We start from the raw sequence: 20,436 nt of genomic DNA, 5'->3' as shown, positions 1-20,436 counted from the left end.
ACTAGCTAATCACCCTAGACATCCATATCCCACCCCACCCCCCCATTAAGGAAATCACCATAAAAAATTTCTCCAAAGCCAACTTTGTGCTTCTTAAGTCAGAAGTGGCCAACTTCATGTCACCCACACAGGTGGAAAATAGATACACAACTGCTGAATCATATACAAAAGCACTGTATACCACATATACAAGTGCACGGATCATGCCATCTCCAACAGAACCAAGATGCTATCCTCCAAAAAAAGGAAGACAATCTGGTGGTCTCCTGCCATAAACAAACTCTACAACAGAAGGAAGAAACTGTTGCAAAAAAAGAGTAAAATCGCATGATTGCAAGAACTCCCTGGTGAGCCTCAGCAAGAAGATGAGATCCCTCATAAAATCCTCCAAAGCTAGTTACAAAAATAAAATCACCATGGATTCTAAAGATAACCACAAAGCTTTCTACAGCTATGCTAAGAATCTCAATGGCAGCACTCAGATCTGCTTGGAACTACAGCACAATGGCACTACATTTACCGAACCAACTGATATTGCCAACATCCTGGCTGACAGGTTCAGTGCAAACTTTACCCCCCTTCACCCCTCAAAGGGCCCATCTCCATACCGGAAGATTTCAAAGCCCCTGTAATCATGGATGCACAGGTAAAGACCGCACTCTCCAAAGCCAAGAACACAGCATCCATGGGACCGGACAACATCCCAGGCTGTGTTCTGCACAAACTACAGAACGAACTGGCACCCCACTTAAGTACCATACCATGTTCAACCATAGCCTCACTTTAGGCTTTGTGCTTATGGAATGGCACACAGCAACAGTTATCCCACTCCACAAAGGGTGGTGCCACCACTGACCCCCAGGAACTACCGCCCTATTAACCTGATGGGCCTGGTCTGCAAGGCCATAGAATGCATCATCCTGGAGCTTATAAACAAAGACATAGGTAACCTCCAAACATTGGACCCCACTCAGTTTGGGTTTGTAAACGGTAGATCATGCCTTCTAAACCTGACTGACTTCTTTGAACCAGTCACCAGAGCCGTAGACTAGGGTAAGGTGATGCACACAGTCTATCTTGACCTTACCAAGGCTTTTGACACCATCCCCCACTCTGGTATTATAGATGAACTCACTGGACTAGGCATAAATCCATATGTCACAAGATGGGTGGCTAACTGGCTCACTAACTAAACCCACACAGTGAAAGTAGCCAACTCCAAATCTGACTTCAGACCAGTGACAAGCGGAGTACCACAGGGTTCGGTCCTTGGTTCTCTCCTGTTCAGTATCTACTTCTCTGTAGTCCAGGCTAATAGAGCTTGTCTCTGGCTAATGAAATTCACAGACAACTGCAAACTAGGACCCATAATAGATTTGCCTAAGGATGTGGACATTCTACAAAGAGGCCTCAGTGAGACTGATGCTTGGTGTCAAAGTCATGGCCTAAAGCTCAATGCCAAGAAGTGCATTGTCATCCCCTTTGGGAAAAACACCATACCCATGAACTACCACACAGGCAGTAGCCTACTAAATACCGAAAGTGTGATAAGAGCCCTTGGGGCACAGGTGGACAGTAGTCCCTCCTTTGACAATCGCATCGCCACAGTAGTCAGGAAATCCTTCTTCATGGCACACCTCATCACAAAGGGGTTCTCCTCCAGAAAAAGAGAGGTCATCATTCTTCTCTACTCATACCTCATTAGACCCATTATAGAGTACAGTGCCCTGTTTGACATGTACCTCACAAAAGACATCTGCAACAACTAGAAAGGCCACAGAAATACCTCACTAGGAGGATTACCGCCCTCAAACAGATGCCATACGCAGACCATTTCAAAAAACTCCAGCTCTACTCCATCGCTTATCGCCTACGCGACCTCTGCTCAACATACAAAGCCATGTCTAACCCAGATCTGATGGACATGCTACACTTAAAGAAATCCTAATCTCACTGAGCTATGCATTCCAGGGATCTAAACATTGTCACTACAATAAACAGGACATGCTGGAGGGATAGATTCCTGTCCCAGAGACTTTCCATTCTCTGGAACAGGCTACCCGTTCATGTCAAGCAGAGCTCCTCATTAGCCCTCTTTAAGAGAAATCTTGACAATTTGATGCAAATCAGGAAATTCACCCCGGGGATCACTGCTGTGGCACTGCTCAACAGGGGCACAGGAAAATAATTTTCTTAGGTGGCGAAAGCAAGGGAACCTCATTTGGCTAGGCTTATATAGATAGGCCCTAGAGTCAACAGCCTAGTACATACCTATGAACCTATGATTCCTATTAAGTATGAAAAGGAACTAATGATGATTATATTTTCTTTTACATGGAGCTCTAGACTGAATCCAGTCAGGAGAGGGATTTTACTTATGAAAGAAGAGCAAGGAGGATTGGGTTTAATAAACCTAATAGTACATGCAGCATCTTTAATTTTATATAAAGTATTCAAAGGAGTTATGAAGGAAAATAAAAACATGATATACATTATACTATATTATAAATGCAAAGAACATAACAATGACATATAATAACTATAAAAAGATTAAAGAATGTAATGATTTTTATGGAGATTGTCTATTAAAAAATTGCCAGTTAAGGCAAACATGCCATATAAGAAAAAGCAAGATATAATATGTAATAAATATGGAGAGTTTGGCACTAGTGAGTATGTGTTTTTGAGATGTGAAAGAGTTAATAATTTGGGGAAAGAAATATGTAAACAAAATAGGGTGAAAAGTTTGTTAAAATTTGAGCAAATAAATATGGACATAATAGAATTTGGTTATTGTGATACACAAAAACTGAAAGACGTGAAGAAAATAGAGTAATATTTTATGTTTCATGGATTATAAGGAACAAGACACTAAATAAAAATAAATACAATGGAAAATGGACTTTGACAAAGATTCTCGAGAAAATAATGTTTTGGTTTTGGATAAAAGAGTGGGGGGTGCTTAAACTGAAGTTAATAATGTATAGACATTTGTAAATAGATGTAAATAACGTAAATATGTAAATAATATGCAATGTATATACATATATATATATATATATATATATATATATATATATATATATATATATATATATATATATATATATATATATATATATATATATATATATATATATATATATATATATATATATATATATATATCAATTAAAAAACCCTACTCTTTTCAGTAAGTGCTTTGGGATCTTTTACATCCACCTGAGCTACCACCAACTTAAGCAAATGGGACCTCAGTTTAACATCTCATCCAAAGGAAGGCACACTCAGAAGTGAAGCACATCCCTTACACTGCACTTCAGTGTCAGCACTCCATCTACCTGGTGTTGTAACAGAAGCCACAGCATTCTGCAACAAAGGCTAGCATGCTACTGGATGCACCACTGGATATATATATATATATATATATATATATATATATAGAGAGAGAGAGAGAGAGAGAGATGTAGATGTAGATATAGATATAGATGTAGGGGTTCATGTCAGAATATCAAGTTTTCAGAAACTCGAACTTCATATGGTCGAGACCAAATATTCAACTTTCCAAAAACGTGAACAAAATAAAACAACAAAAATCTACATTTCTGCAGGGTCAAGCCCCCCTGCACCCCCCATCTGCAGAGCTGTGCCCCCCACACCCCCTACAAATTATATACACCAACTCTGAGATCATACTACAGTGTGGAAAAGGGTAAATTCCCCAGTTCCCACTGTACCACAATCTTCATACAAATGCTTCAAGTTTTCAGAAAATCAAACATATGGTCTCTATCATACATAGTTTGATTTTCCGAAAACTTGATCATCTGACATAAACCCAGTCTTAGACAGAGATATAATTATAGACATAGATATGTGTGTGTGTTTGTGTGTGTGTGTGTGTGTGTGTGTGTGTGTGTGTGTGTGTGTGTGTGTGTGTGTGTGTGTGTTAATTCTGGAAGTGGACCTATCATAAAGGACCAGTTTCAGTCTCAGCCTAGAAGTACAGAAACAACATAAAATATGGTATGGCAAGAAGCAACATAGTGCACAAAATGGCATGTGAATTAAGATCCAAAAATTGCACAACAAGGAAAAAAGAATACTGGATATAATATTTATAAAAGTATTTATTGGGTCAATTGATGAGGACTAACTACACTGATGTAGTAGTTCTACACTGTTATGGAAGAGAGAGAGAGAGGAAAGGAGAAAGGAGCAGAGGGTAGAGAGAATGGTAGAAAAGTTAAGTGACTTGCCCAGAACAATGACATTTGTACTTAGCTTGAGATATGAGATGAGCATTTATCAGTGAGTGAAAAGTGGGATAAGAAGCGCTATCTCTAGGAAGGGAGGGAAGGAAAACAGTGGTCAGTGCAAATTAAGTTGTGCTCTGGCTGTTTGCAGAAGTGGATCTGAGTACGTATGGGCTTCTTAGATTATATGGTGTATATTTGACTAGTTTAGAAACTAGGGAAAGGACTCCTCCCTGAGGAGTTTGTACAGCTAAGAGCCAAGAAGGATGTCAGCACACAGCCGGAGCTACAGCCAGATGTTGTTTTCTATAGTTTTGTGGTGGAATTCACATATAAGGGAGAGGGTAATGAAGCAACAAATAGGATTATAGATGGATCAAATACTAGAGGCAATTCTTCTGGAAGTGTCAATGGCATTCATAGCAGTTCCAAAAAGAAATAGGGAGATTTTATTAGCCAAAATAGAAATTAGTTAATTTCTTTGCATGTATTACCAAGATGAAGGTGGAAGACAAGTGAGGGGGTCCAACTAAATTCCTAAGGTATTCAAAGGACCTAACATTTTTATTGTGAATATTTAGGTGATCATGGATGCAGACAGAACTGGAGGTTTTACAATGTTTATGATTGGTGCCAAAAAGCATTGCTTGGTTTGGGAACAATCAACTATAAGCTTTTTGTTGCTAACCCACTGGATGATAGAATGGAAGTCTGTTTGCATTCTTATTGTATTGAGGAGAAAGAGGGGTTAGAACAGAATAAGACCATGTCATCAACATTATAATATGCAGGAGTGTATCCAGTGTAGACGTTTTAATTGTTGCCATATTGTTAACGCAGATGGAGAACAGAAGGACAGCCAGAAAAGCACTGAGGGACTCCATTTTAGAAGGGGGAGGGCAGAGGAGAATATGAATTATTGAAGTATGGGTAGCTTTGTAACTAGGGGACAGTGTCTGAGCTAATACCAGATTTAGGAAGGTGATCGATGTGGATGATAACATGATCTATAAGGTCAAAGGCACTTGTGAGGTCACTTAATATGGCACCAGTAAGCAAATCCTTGTCCACTGCAAGCAGGATGTTGTCAGTGAGTATCTAGAGGGTAGTGGAAGCATTTTGGCCAAACCAGAACCCATATTGTTTAGTTGAGAGGAGACAGTAGTGATATTTTCAATAAGTTGTGTACACATGTTATACACCAACATGCAGAATGAATATTTATAAATAAAATATACAAAAGTATTTAATAAGAACAACAACAACCACATTTTGTACTATCAGGTACTTCATCAGGCTGAACAAAACATACAAATTGAAAAGCAGTACAATTATACACAGACAAATTAAAACCTAGCCATTCCAAATACAGCATCAACATTTCAGTTTCCAAGCTCCTGTAGCCAGAAGAAATTATCTAACTGTGAAAGTGCTGTTGATTCCCAGGCTGCTATCTGCTACCAATATAAATGGGCACCTTGTTTCTTTCATTAGTAATTCAATACAATAATCACTCTCTCGAGGAGACTTTTCGATTCTTTCAATGATCAATATTTAAACTTAATACTGTGGTCTGCCAAAAGTACATTTTACAATAAATTCAATGTGACATGTCAAATGAGTAAAGTGATTTACATAGTGAAAACAAAGGGTCATTACACGTCAGAACAATGTAACAGTTCAGGGAGATCAAAACGTAACATCAGAGATACAGTCTAAACATTAAGCTTAAATTTCAACTCATTGACAGAAAACAAAAAAACCCTTGAGAGGGATTATATCACACAGCTGTCTAAAACTTAATAACATTTTCATAGTTAAGTAAAGGTCAGAACTGAAGATCAAATCCTGGTGCCGGGGTTCAAACATCTTAACTCCTGAACCAACCATGCAACACAGACAGAGGTGTCTGCTACAGCTCACTGTTGATGTGTGCCCCATTCTTTGGTGTCTTACCCCTCATCTACTCGCTTCATTTCTTGCCCTTTACTCAGTTGCCTGCTTCTTTGGTTGTTAAATCTGAAACTCAGTGAATTCATGCAGTACAGTGACAATGAATATGTACAATCTTTCAAGTCCAAAATTGTTTTATTTCTTTATTTAACACCTTTTAGCATATGTTCTATGGTAGTGTGATCAATTGTTATAGATAATTACTGTATGCTTTATAAGATCAGCTTCTCACTTAACAGAATTGCACATGTTACGGCAAGTTTATGAAGTATACAAAATATGCACTGTTTGAAACTGAAAGTAGATGCATGCTTAGGACTCCTCCCTTAAGGGAATTTATTAACGAGATTGCTTAAATAAAATCTGCTTGACAGATTTATTCAAAAGCCATTTAATTATATTATAACTAGATCAGAATACTACATTATACTATATAATTAGTATAGTTCACTAGGGCAGTGGCCATGATAAAGTATTATCACTGTCTGACTCCTCATCGTGTAGAGATTTAAACTCTTGCTGTTAGGCTCCTTACTGGCTAGCAAAAGCAAGGTTTTTTCCAGTTCTGCTTGCCTGTTATTCATCACATTAGTACCGTAATTTTATTGATCTGCATGTAGCACCATGATTACAATAACGGTTAAATAACATGCTGATTCAGAGCTACGCTAACACAAGACTCGACCTTAACAAAGTTTCAAAAGGTACTGTTAAGATCACATTTGGCACTATAAGTTGATAGTGCTGGCCAGAAACAGCAGGAGCAGAACACAAAATGGCTTAGTTTCAACTCTCATTTTTGCCTACTGTCTGTTACATTACAGTCAGTATTTTGAATCAAACTGCTTCCCTTAGATAGGGAATACGTAAGGACATCAAACACTTCCCCACTGCTTTACTGGCTTTCAAATCCAGCAGACACAGTGTTTTTTTTTATTTATTTTACTTTTGTGCAAATGGTAGTACATGGAGCAGATAAATCTCCATGCACTATAAAGAACTGATAGGATCTCGCTCTGAAGATGAATTTCTTGGCATCCATGTCTCAAATACATTACATAAACATTACAATCAAGAGACCCAATCATAATCTTCTACATTGCTACTACTAGAAATAAAAGTGTCCCTTATCATATTGAGATATAAATTGAGATGCAACTTTACTGGCATGCTCTTTTTGCTTATTTAACCTTTATCCTAGCAATTATTTACTCATATTTTGTATGTACTGTATTTCTACAAACTTTTACATTAGTTTATGCAATAAATTAGTTAAGGGGAATTTTAAAATGGCTGTCATTAATATACTGTCTGCATAATAATTTTACTTTTTTATTTAACTTATTTCTAAGTTTTTCTAGGCTGTATGACACAAAATCACTGCATTTCACTAAAAAGTAAAAATATAAATTGCAACTTTTGCCTACAATAGTGAAAGATAAAAGTGATTATAAAAATTGTGAAGCATTTTTGCAGGGAGGCTTTACTGTTCCTGCATCGCTGAGATGGGGGCTGTATCCCCACAATCTTGCTACTTACACATGCTAACCCCAAAATTACTGTACCTAAGAGTAAAAGAAACTTCCTGAGATACTACAATCTTGAAAAATACCACTGCACTTTACAGACCAAACTTTCAAGTGTCAAACTCAAGTGAAGCCTTCTCCCAGTTTATATGTTGGACTGTATTTGTTTTGATGACTTTATTTCTTATGTTACTTTCACCATGGAAATTTGCCATACACTAATTTAGATCATGGTCTCCTGCAATTGCACTTTTTGACAGCAGTCTCATTCTGTTGCTAATTAATTATATGAATCTTTTGGACTTAGGCAGCAACTTACCTGGATAAGGACAACAATGAGGGCAGTGATAAACCAGGAAAATGCTTTATGTAATTTTTGGATGGTTCACTATCCCTTTCCATGGTCTAGATTGTTCTGACTGATAAGACTTCTTGGACTGACAATGAAGACATTAAGGGGGTGATTACCTGGACACCCATAATGCTTTGCCTGCTTCAATATGTGATTGAAAACGTTCAGAAAACTAACAAGATGATAACTGCTGGAGTTCATTGATGAATGTTTGTTGCTGTCTAAATTTTTTCCGCATGAGTTATATTGTTCTCTTGTCTGTTGCATTGCTGACATCCACTGCAGACTCAGACAAGGCTAATTACAAACTTTTAATTATGTATTACTACTAGAAACACATTATCTCACCCACTTATCCATCTATCTTAGAATACTTCCTCTACTGATCACTCTCTATTTTTTCTCCATTTCACTATTATAGTTTCCTCTAGGCCTTAAATCATACATAATCTAAAAAACAGAAAAGAGCAAACTAATTCTGTTTCTTCATGGTTTTGCACGACAGACATAGTCTTTTATCCAATGAACAAAACAAGTTAATGAAGTAATATATATTTTTTTACTTTTAATTTAAAACACAAGATGCAGCACGTGACCCACCTGTCTGTCCAAGCGTGTCTGAGCATCACTCATTTCTGTACATCATGGTCACATCATTGAGTGAACCACACTAACTTTCATTTGTTTCAATGCAGCATTTACTGATGGTCCTGTGACCAGTGAATTTTTAATGTTACTACAGTTTCAATTAAGTCTAAAATTGGACATAAAATAACTTTAACCGGAATGTAGCACCTTGTTGTAATGCAGACTAACTTCCATCTCCCTCATTAGGCAGCATTATCACAATCAACAGCTGTAGTGTTATTTATACATCCAAATGAAGATTCATAGAAAGCAGTCTGTTTTATAACCGAATGCCACATGCCAATTAAACTCATTTTGTTCCCACATTTCCACATTTATTATAAACAATAATTGTCAGTTTTAGTTTCTTAAACACAGGCACACACACACACACACACACACACACACACACACACACACACACACACACACACACACACACACACACACACACACACTAAAAAAGCACAATGGCCATAACTAGCATTCCACTCATTGAAGTCATCACAACCTGTCACTCTGAAAGCCTTGGGTATAAGGTTGGGAACCATGACCTCAACACAATTACAGCAAAACTTCACTTAAACAAAACAGTAGGAATGCCACCTTCACCTTCTGATATTACAATGCATGCTTCCGATATTGAAGGGACGTTGGCCTCAGGAAGCATGCCAAATGTGCTGGTCCAGGACAATGTACAAAACAAGAATGTTATGGGTGTCTACCCAGTGACTCCAATAGTGTTCTTGGTCAAAAGTGACTTGGTGGATGATGGCTGTGAATGCATTTCACTGCACACAGGGCCACTGGACCAAGGGAAACCTAAGTCATCCAAAAATCCTCAATTTCCTGCTGACACTTTTCGCATTCTTGGTATGCTTTTCCTTTGGTGGGAGGCTGCTGGAAGTTTTGGTAATCCCCATGGTGGGACAGAACAAGGCTCATGCTCCTACTTTGGAAACAAGCTCCTGATATACTTTTGTCTACTAGGGACTATCATCAGGGTAAATGAAGCACAGTATCAACACAAGTCCATGTCGTACTCTGAGCTGAGGCAGAATAAAGACTATGAGTGTTAGTCTTTGTGTGCAATTTGCTTACCATACATCACACGTATTGACTAGCCCTAATGGCAAATTATTCTGCACTACAATCAAAATCAGACATTAGTCAAAGAGTACTACAGCAATACAGTAAAGATGAAAGCAGTCCTCTAGGGAGTACTTATCCTGAGCTTCTGGTGCAAGTAGACTGACCAATGGCCTGACCAATGAGATTTAACACATGGCTACTCGTAGCACAGTAAAGAAGAGCTGAATTACTGTGGATGACTCACCCTTTATACCACCAACATATTAACACCTTTGATGGGAGGGCATCAGCCAAAGTTCTGTCTGAAGGTAAACCTTTAGAAGTTGTGATGGCCATGGGCTGCTTGCAGCAAGGATATCCTAAATGCGGACATTACAGTGAACATCACAGCATTTGCAACAGTGAGCATTCTACTCAGTGACAACTTCATGATATACTTCACAGTGATGTACACAGAGGAGTCCAGCTGCCATGTATGAGGATGGCAGACAGACAGACACACAAAGTTTAATTTTTTTTAAAATTAATATGAAAAAATTAAGGAAAATAAGTATTGCTGCTGAATCAGGAACTAAAGAAATATGGATGGCATTAAAGTATGAGCTAATATACTTACAGAGGATGAAAGCTTTTATTCTAAAATTTATCACATTTTGTTTTAAGCTTGTAATAGAATCCCATATTGCACACTTCCATAGCTTTCTACAGTCTGTCAGACATCAAGAATATTGTTTTATTTTGCACAATTGCCTGACATAATTTACTTCATAGTGCATTTTCCTGTTATCTAAATTTCTTTCTCTTGGTTACAACATAGCCGAGGGCATTCTGTGTGATCAGTGTCATATAATTTTCAGCTCCTGCATTACCTTTGGCTATTATTACATGAAAACAAAATTAACACATTTAAGTGAATGAGATCAATTTGGCGTTGTAGCAGTGCCAAAGAAAGGGCGTTGCAAGAGAACCTTCTGGAAGCTAGTTGGTCATAAAAGTTTCAATTATAAACTAGCTAAGAGAGCTCTGCATTCCCAGTGCAAAGCAAGGGGCTACTGTGAAAACTATATGTTTTGAATGCTTGGTGAAAAAGTGAGAAAAAAATGATTTTTTGTCTTACAAAAGAATTGCTGCAAACAGAAATAGCTGCTCTACTAAGAAATTGTCAGTGTGTACTTCATTTACATGTCTCAGGAGAGTATGAAATCCATCCAAAAGATGAAAAGTATTTTTTGGAGCATTTTCTGACTACAAGATACAATGCCAAAACTTAGGAATTTGTATTAAAGTACTGTATAAGCACAGAATCATACATTAATAGGTTCATATGTGAACACTAAGCTAACTGCCTGCAGAGCCATTTCTAAGCCTAGCCTTGCTATTCCATTATGTGTTAGAATTACCCCTAACCATAACCTTTATTCCAAAACATCCGTATGTTCATAGGTAGGTACTAGGCTATTCGCCCTAGGGCCTATATAAGCCTAGCCAAACAGTACCCTGGATTTCGCCACACAAGAAAATTATTTTCCTGTGCCCCTGTCGAGCAAAGCTGAAGAAGTGATCCTCGGGGGTGAATTTCCTATCTCCCATCCAATCATCAAGATTTTTCTTGAAGAGTGCTAATGAGGAGCTTTGTTTGATATAGATAGGTAGTTTGTTCCAGAGTATGGGAAGTCTCTGGGACAGGAATCTAACCCTCCAGCATGTTCTGTTTATTGTGGTGACAAGGTTTAGGTCCCTAGAGCGTGTAGCTCAGAGGGATTGGGATTTCTTTAAGTGGAGCATGTCCAACAGCTCTGGGTTTGACATAACTTTGTATGTTAGGCAGAGATCACCTCTAAGTAGGCAATATGCAACGGAGTAAAGCTGGAGTTTTTTGAGACGGTCTGCGTAGGGCATCTGTTTGAGGCCAGTAATCCTCTTTGTGAAGTATTTCTGCGGCCCTTCCAGTTGTTGTAGATGTCTTGTGAGGTACAGACCAAAAGGGGCATTGTACTCTATAATGGGTCTGATGAGTGATGAGTGGAGGGGAACAATGACCTCTTTTTTCCTGGATGAGAAACCTTTTGTGATGAGGTGTGCGACATAGAAGGATTTCCTGACTACTGTGGTGATGTGATTATCAAAGGAGAGACTACTGTCCACCTGTGTCCCAAGGTCTCTTATCACACTTTCGGTGTTAAGTAGACTACCGTCTATGTGGTAGTTCATGGGTACAGAGTTTTTACCAAAAGGGATGACAAGGCACTTTTTGGCACTGAGCTTGAGGCCATGGCTTTGACACCAGGCATCTGTCTCAGTGAGGCCCTTTTGTAGAATGTCCACATCGTTAGGAGTTTTGATTATGTCTCCTATTTTGCAGTCATCTGTGAACATTGTTAGCCAAAGGCCTTTTGTGTTAGCCTGAACTTCAGAGAAGTAGATACCAAACAGGAGAGGACACAGGACTGAACCCTGTGGTACTCCACTTGTCACTGGTTTGAAGTTGGATTTGGAGTCTGCTACTTTCACAGTGTGGGTTCTGTCAGTGAGCCAACTGGCAACCCATCTTGTGACATAGGGATTTATACCTAGTTTAGTTAATCTATAATTCCAGAGTGGAGGATGGTGTCAAAAGCCTTGGCGAGATCTAGATAGACTATGTGAACCATCTTACCCTCATCAGTGGCTTTGGTGACCGCTTCAAAGAAGTCTATCAGGTTTAGGAGACATGATCTGCCTTTTATAAACCCAAACTGGGTAGGATCCAGCATTTTGAGATTACCAATGTCATTGTTTATTAGTTCCATGATGATACATTCCATAGCCTTGCAGACCAGGCTTGTCAGGCTAATGGGGCCATTTCACACTGAGCTAATCAGTTTGTGAATAAATGTTTCTGGCATCATATCATTGAGTATTCATTGAGGACCCTGCTGCAGGACAGGACATTTAGACACTATCTATGTCCATTATTAGCACATGGGGTAAATTTTCCTTATTCTCAACCATTCATCTAAATTGTGTTTGAACAGGGACATGGATGAGCTTTGTTTGACATGTATGTGGAGTCTATTCCACGGTAATGGTACCCTTTGGGATATGTACTTGCCCCTCCCAACCATTCGGTTTATGTTGCAAGACGTTTCTGGACAGGTTCAATAGTTAAGTACTAGACTAGCTGTCCATATGGGCCACTTTAAGCCTAGCCAATTTCCCTTGGTGAGAATCAAACCATGTACCTCTTATCTGTGAGGAAACACCATAACAACTTTGCCAACCCCAACCCAAACTATTACAAGTCTAGACAATAACCAGAGATTAGAATCAAACAAAGTACTTTATATCTGTGAGGTAAAGACCTTAACCTTGATGTCAACCCCTCTCTTATAAATTATTTAGGAATAAGTACTAGGCTAGTTGTCCTTGCAGGACATGCTAAGCCTAGTCTGTGTAACCAATTTTCCTTCAGTGGTGAGAATCAAACCCTGTACTTTGTGTTTGTGAGGTAAACACCTTAACTATTATGCCAACTCCCAACAACTGATCTGGTATTTCTGAAACTGTAAACTCACAGGTACTGTGCTGAGTAAACATATGCATTATTTTATTTACACACCTGCTAGTTTAAAAAGGAATTAGTTTGAGTTTCATTTTTTGATATGCTGAAATGATTGTTTTTTATTATGCTGAAATGAAACAACATGACTTTCTGTTTGAAATGCTGAAATAAAGCGTGTTTTCCTTTCTTTTTTTTTCCCATATGACAAAATGCTGTTCTGTGTGAGTAGCATAAAACTGCACTGTACCATTTAAATTAGATGACTTTGTACATTAACATCATTAGCACCAATCTTGTGACTAGGCTCAGAGAGCTCCAAGGTTACATTCTGGCTTAACCAGAAGCAAAGAACAAATTTCCTTAACCAGTAATTTCTTCAATTTGATGGACTTTATAGGACTGGTATGCATGGGATGTTGCATGTTTATAAAAAAACTTTGTAAATAACTTACAGCTACAATATTTACTCTATTTAGGGAAGTGTGTTTGCCTTTGGATATAGCTGTATCATATTGTAATACACTGGATGTTCCATATTTGAGCTTCTACCAATTGCCTCCCATGTGCAGTCTTTATTTAGATATCTTGTTGATGTAGACACTGACTTTAATGTAGCTTCCTGCCAGTATCTTTACATTACATTATTTACATAACATGAAGAGGCTTTTATAGCCTTGTCATGATAACATAATTTAAAGCTATCAATAACATTAAACGCTGTAATTTTTATTAAATACATATACCTTTCTTATGGGGAACATTTAAACTTATCGGGGGGGGTAGTGAATTGCTTGCTTTTTCTTCATTACTTACCAGAACACTAAGGGTAGTAAGAAATTCTCTTGAAGCACTATAACCCTTCACCATACATTATTCAAAAACACTCCAATAAAGAAATATTAGTCATAACTATTACTCATTACCTAAATATGTCTTGAACTTTAGACAACGCTTACCGGAACTTAGGACTGTGCATCTAAAAAGGCATACTTTAAACTTTGCAGTAGTTTATACATTAGCAAATGTTTTTAACTCCACCTTCTCTAGACAGGATTCTAACACTTGAAAAAAAAACTGTACCTCCTCTAGAAAGGGTAGTACTTCAAAATCCCACAGTTTATCAACTCTTGCAAAAGCACTACAAAAGTGAACAAATCATCTTAACCTATTAGTATATGCATCATGTTTGGGTCCTTATTCATTCCTTTTCATGGCTGCCTAATGTAATTCTGAGATCTCTAGTTTTGAGTAACAAACTTATTAGAAAAAAAAAAAAAACAGTGAAACTAAAGAAGTACAAGGAATGTTGAGAATTGCTGTTCTTATTTGAATTTATTTTTTGCAAGATCCTCATGAACCCCTTCATGCTCCTGCTATTTATATGCACTAACTTCAAGATTGTCATACCTTGTAGAAAAGACAATACTCTGTTTTCAACAATCTCAGACTTGGTACATCTAAGTCTCAATTTTTGCACATTCAACCTCACTTTTTAAGGACTCACACGAGTTTCAGATTTTTAAACTGATAACATTTGTAGTAATAGTACACTGTAAAATGTTAGAAACCTCTACAATAGAACCGATCAAATTGTTATTTAGCCATCCCGTGGGGATTCACTGTCTACTTACTGTGCTTAAATCCACCATTCAGCATACTGTTTAGAATGACTATTTGCAAGAAACCTCAAGCAAAGGGAGGGTGTAAGGATTCTTAGATCCAGGCAACTGCCTTTCCAACTAACATTTTCCATTCACCCCAGGTGCCCAAGCCTTTGGAACACACTGCTGCCTAAAATGGCAATAATTTGTGACACTGAACAGGTCACACTATAGCCCTTACTTCACAGCATGTCAAACAGATCACGTGAAAATTTGAGTGGCAAAGTGATACCAGACACATGCTGAATGTACTTAATCTCAATGTCCTGTTTTTGCCATACAAATTCATTACTCTGCTTCTGGGTTTTTGTTTATTATGCATCTCTAACTACATCTATCTTTTTCTAAATTTATCAGTGAGATACGTATATTCACAGTTGATGGTATATTCTATTTTTTAACCACTGTATAGAATATAAGAAACATACCAGTAGGCATTTTTGTGTATATTCTATACATGTCTAGATAATGCCCGAGTTCTGTATGAAAACGTTTACTTTTTTAGCACATCCACTTAGGCATCAGTTGTAAAGAGGTGCCATTTATGAAGCAGGTAAATGAGCTCTAGAGTAACTTGACAAAAAAATTGTAGAAAGTATGCTAATGCACCAATTCAAGAGACAGAGTACAGAATACTTCACCTTGTTGAGTGCATGGGAAACCACAAATTTGTCCCCAGCAGTTGTACCTGTGCCCCTCATTGACAGGGCGACAAGTGCTGACTGAGGTTTCTTTTTGGGGATAAACTCTTGGCTAGGCTTGTAAGGGCCCCAGGGCCATTAGCCTAGTAACCTCCTATGACCTATGACCCTATGTAGAAGAGAAAGGAAATACTACACAGAGGATAAGTGCAACTTTCAAGTAAACACAATGGACTACTGACTATCTTACTTATGCTTTCTGTTACAACTGTTCTTGCCTTAACTTTTACTTCTAGATGTCCCAAACAGAAGCAGACATTAAAACAATAATTCCTGAGTGAACATTATACATGAATGTTGTAAGTACTTAGCAGTCCAGTATTCCCTGACCCTTGCAGTTATTGGTCATTATACAACAAGGTAAATATTACTTACATGCTTACAATAGTATGTAAGGAGAGAAAAGTGTATTCAGATACAGTAACACTAAAAATGTACGTACTCTCTTTCTTTCAGTAGCACCTTCTGTGACTCATCCAGCCTCAACTGCAGGGCTGTAACCTTGCTGCCATCTTCTTCTATCACTGAAACATCTTCCCAGAGAAAGCGGTTCCTGTCCTGGCGGCTTAATGATGTTCGAACACTGTGAGAACTATGCTGATCCCACATCTCTACATTATCCTGTTTGTTCTTCAGGATCGCTTCCATTAATTCAAATTCCTACACGTAGACAAAGGCTCAAGTGTCAATGGCATGAAGTATGTTCCATACAACAAAATAAAGGAAAAAACATCAAATACTACATATGACTACTAATACAGTCAAAATTTTCAAGTTAGGCAGCACATATTGAATCATTCAATCAATATTAATGGAAGGGCCAGCTCCAAGGTTCTGACTACAGCCATAAAGTACAAAATAATAATTTGCAAGCTAACCGCACATTATGGTACTGTAAACTTTTCTAGTAAGGAATAAAAGTCATAAACATTTCTTAAAAAGTAATTCAACTAGCTATTTATAAGAAAAATGCAGTTTTTAACAAGCAGGAGAAAAAAAGAGCTAGATCAGATAGGCCATGCACTCCTTTTGCTTGCTGAAATAACAAACATTACAAGTACAAGAGAGAAAAAAATGCAGTTTGGACAGGCCATGAGTCCTTTTCAGCTGTCAACACTGTAGAAGTAATAAATATTACAAATACAAACTTGTGTGGAATGGTAATGGAACAACATGATGAGAAAAAATGTTTGGATATAACATTTTCTAGAACTGTGGAGATTCAGCATCATTGCAATCTAAATACAGTTAAAGCTAGCAAAATGTTATTTATGATAAGGATAACTGTATAATAACAACATATAACAAATCTGTATGATCCAAAAGGGCAGATGCTAAAAATGGAGACTAAAGGCTGGGGGGACCACCAAATAGGCTCTAGTTCAACCACTAGAACAACATTTTTTTTTTGTTCCTGACATAACCATCTTTTGATTCTTGAAGTCTACCTTTGAAGCTTAGACCTCTGGTCTCATATTTACTTAGTTAAGTTATTTCACGTAACATCTACTATTTGCATGATAACTCTTTTCTCTCCAGACAGAAACGTCTCCTGTTTGGCCTCTACTTTTATGAAATAAAAACCAATACCAAAGGGCTCTGGCTGACTAAGTTTTCAGATGACTGCAAGCTAGGAGCAGTCACTGAATCCCCAAATGACATAGCCATCCTGAATGAAGGTTTGTCTCAAATAAATAATTGGTGTCAGAATCATGGTGTGAAACTAAATGCTAAAAAATGCATTATTATATCCTTTGGGAAGTCAACTACCCCCAAGAACTACCACATTGACAACACGCTCCTAAGAGTTGACCCAGTTGTTCAGGATTTGAAAACTTATGAGAACAGTGACCTAACTTTTGACCAACGTGTCTATTGTTGTAAGAAATTCCTTCTATATTGCACAGTTTATAAACAAAGAGACTGTGTCTAGATCTAGGGATATCACTGTTCCCCTTTACTCAGCCCACATTAGGACAGTCATGGAATATAATTCCCCCTTTGGCATGCATCTGTCCCATCACATGCAACAAATGGAACTCCCACAGAAATACCTTACTAAAAAGATATAAGGCCTAAACAACATGCCCTACATGGACCAACTCAAAGCCTGTTACTCTACTCGGTATCATGCAGACTGCTAAGAAGTGACCTGTGTCTGGCAAACAAGGCTTCCTCTGACCCATTACTGATGGATTTTCTGCACATCAGAAAGTTAAATGGCATTAGAAATACTTGGTCTAGGGCTTCAATGAGTGGTAGAATTTTGCAGTACACTTCATTAATATAGTACAGAATTTACAGACACTAGTAATGTGCTTATGTACACTTCATTAATATAGTACAGAATTTACAGACACTAGTAATGTGCTTATGTACACTTCATTAATATAGTACAGAATGTACAGACACTAGTAATGTGCTTATGTACACTTCATTAATATAGTACAGAATGTACAGACACTAGTAATGTGCTTATGTACACTTCATTAATATAGTACAGAATTTACAGACACTAGTAATGTGCTTATGTACACTTCATTAATATAGTACAGAATTTACAGACACTAGTAATGTGCTTATGTACACTTCATTAATATAGTACGGAATTTACAGACACTAGTAATGTGCTTATGTACACTTCATTAATATAGTACGGAATTTACAGACACTAGTAATGTGCTTATGTACACTTCATTAATATAGTACGGAATTTACAGACACTAGTAATGTGCTTATGTACACTTCATTAATATAGTACGGAATTTACAGACACTAGTAATGTGCTTATGTACACTTCATTAATATAGTACGGAATTTACAGACACTAGTAATGTGCTTATGTACACTTCATTAATATAGTACGGAATTTACAGACACTAGTAATGTGCTTATGTACACTTCATTAATATAGTACGGAATTTACAGACACTAGTAATGTGCTTATGTACACTTCATTAATATAGTACAGAATTTACAGACACTAGTAATGTGCTTATGTACACTTCATTAATATAGTACAGAATTTACAGACACTAGTAATGTGCTTATGTACACTTCATTAATATAGTACGGAATTTACAGACACTAGTAATGTGCTTATGTACGCTTCATTAATATAGTACAGAATTTACAGACAATAGTAATGTGCTTATGTACACTTCATTAATATAGTACAGAATTTACAGACACTGGTAATGTGCTTATGTACACTTCATTAATATAGTACAGAATTTACAGACACTGGTAATGTGCTTATGTACACTTCATTAATATAGTACGGAATTTACAGACACTAGTAATGTGCTTATGTACACTTCATTAATATAGTACAGAATTTACAGACACTAGTAATGTGCTTATGTACACTTCATTAATATAGTACAGAATTTACAGACACTAGTAATGTGCTTATGTACACTTCATTAATATAGTACAGAATTTAGAGACACTAGTAATGTGCTTATGTACACTTCATTAATATAGTACAGAATTTAGAGACACTAGTAATGTGCTTATGTACACTTCATTAATATAGTACAGAATTTAGAGACACTAGTAATGTGCTTATGTACACTTCATTAATATAGTACGGAATTTACAGACACTAGTAATGTGCTTATGTACACTTCATTAATATAGTACAGAATTTACAGACACTAGTAATGTGCTTATGTACACTTCATTAATATAGTACAGAATTTACAGACACTAGTAATGTGCTTATGTACACTTCATTAATATAGTACAGAATTTACAGACACTAGTAATGTGCTTATGTACACTTCATTAATATAGTACAGAATGTACAGACACTAGTAATGTGCTTATGTACACTTCATTAATATAGTACAGAATGTACAGACACTAGTAATGTGCTTATGTACACTTCATTAATATAGTACAGAATTTACAGACACTAGTAATGTGCTTATGTACACTTCATTAATATAGTACAGAATTTACAGACACTAGTAATGTGCTTATGTACACTTCATTAATATAGTACAGAATTTACAGACACTAGTAATGTGCTTATGTACACTTCATTAATATAGTACAGCATTTACAGACACTAGTAATGTGCTTATGTACACTTCATTAATATAGTACAGCATTTACAGACACTAGTAATGTGCTTATGTACACTTCATTAATATAGTACAGAATTTACAGACACTAGTAATGTGCTTATGTACACTTCATTAATATAGTACGGAATTTACAGACACTAGTAATGTGCTTATGTACACTTCATTAATATAGTACGGAATTTACAGACACTAGTAATGTGCTTATGTACACTTCATTAATATAGTACGGAATTTACAGACACTAGTAATGTGCTTATGTACACTTCATTAATATAGTACGGAATTTACAGACACTAGTAATGTGCTTATGTACACTTCATTAATATAGTACAGAATTTACAGACACTAGTAATGTGCTTATGTACACTTCATTAATATAGTACAGAATTTACAGACACTAGTAATGTGCTTATGTACACTTCATTAATATAGTACAGAATTTACAGACACTAGTAATGTGCTTATGTACACTTCATTAATATAGTACAGAATTTACAGACACTAGTAATGTGCTTATGTACACTTCATTAATATAGTACAGAATTTACAGACACTAGTAATGTGCTTACAGCTTTCCATTATTTTTGTCACTCTCTGTTTTTTAAACATGTTTCTGTGTCGTGTCCCACATCC

General features: G+C 36.9%; 1 protein-coding gene across 1 annotated transcript in view; it reads right to left on the bottom strand.

Annotated features, from left to right (window-relative positions):
• The window catches only part of CCDC102A (coiled-coil domain containing 102A), a 402,094-nt gene that overhangs the window by 296,482 nt on the left and 85,176 nt on the right, over positions 1 to 20,436 (bottom strand). Inside the window, exon 3 of the mRNA XM_044081499.1 lies at positions 16,152 to 16,369. Coding sequence (XP_043937434.1) covers positions 16,152 to 16,369 — 218 coding nt within the window. The remainder of the gene's footprint in view (positions 1 to 16,151; positions 16,370 to 20,436) is intronic.

This window comes from Protopterus annectens, chromosome 8.part0, assembly GCF_019279795.1.
Source record: "Protopterus annectens isolate FY-2018-M chromosome 8.part0, PAN1.0, whole genome shotgun sequence".
Taxonomy (NCBI): Eukaryota; Metazoa; Chordata; order Ceratodontiformes; family Protopteridae; genus Protopterus; species Protopterus annectens.
The sequence above is the reverse complement of the archived record's forward strand: the minus strand, read 5'-3'. Positions and strand labels throughout refer to the sequence as shown.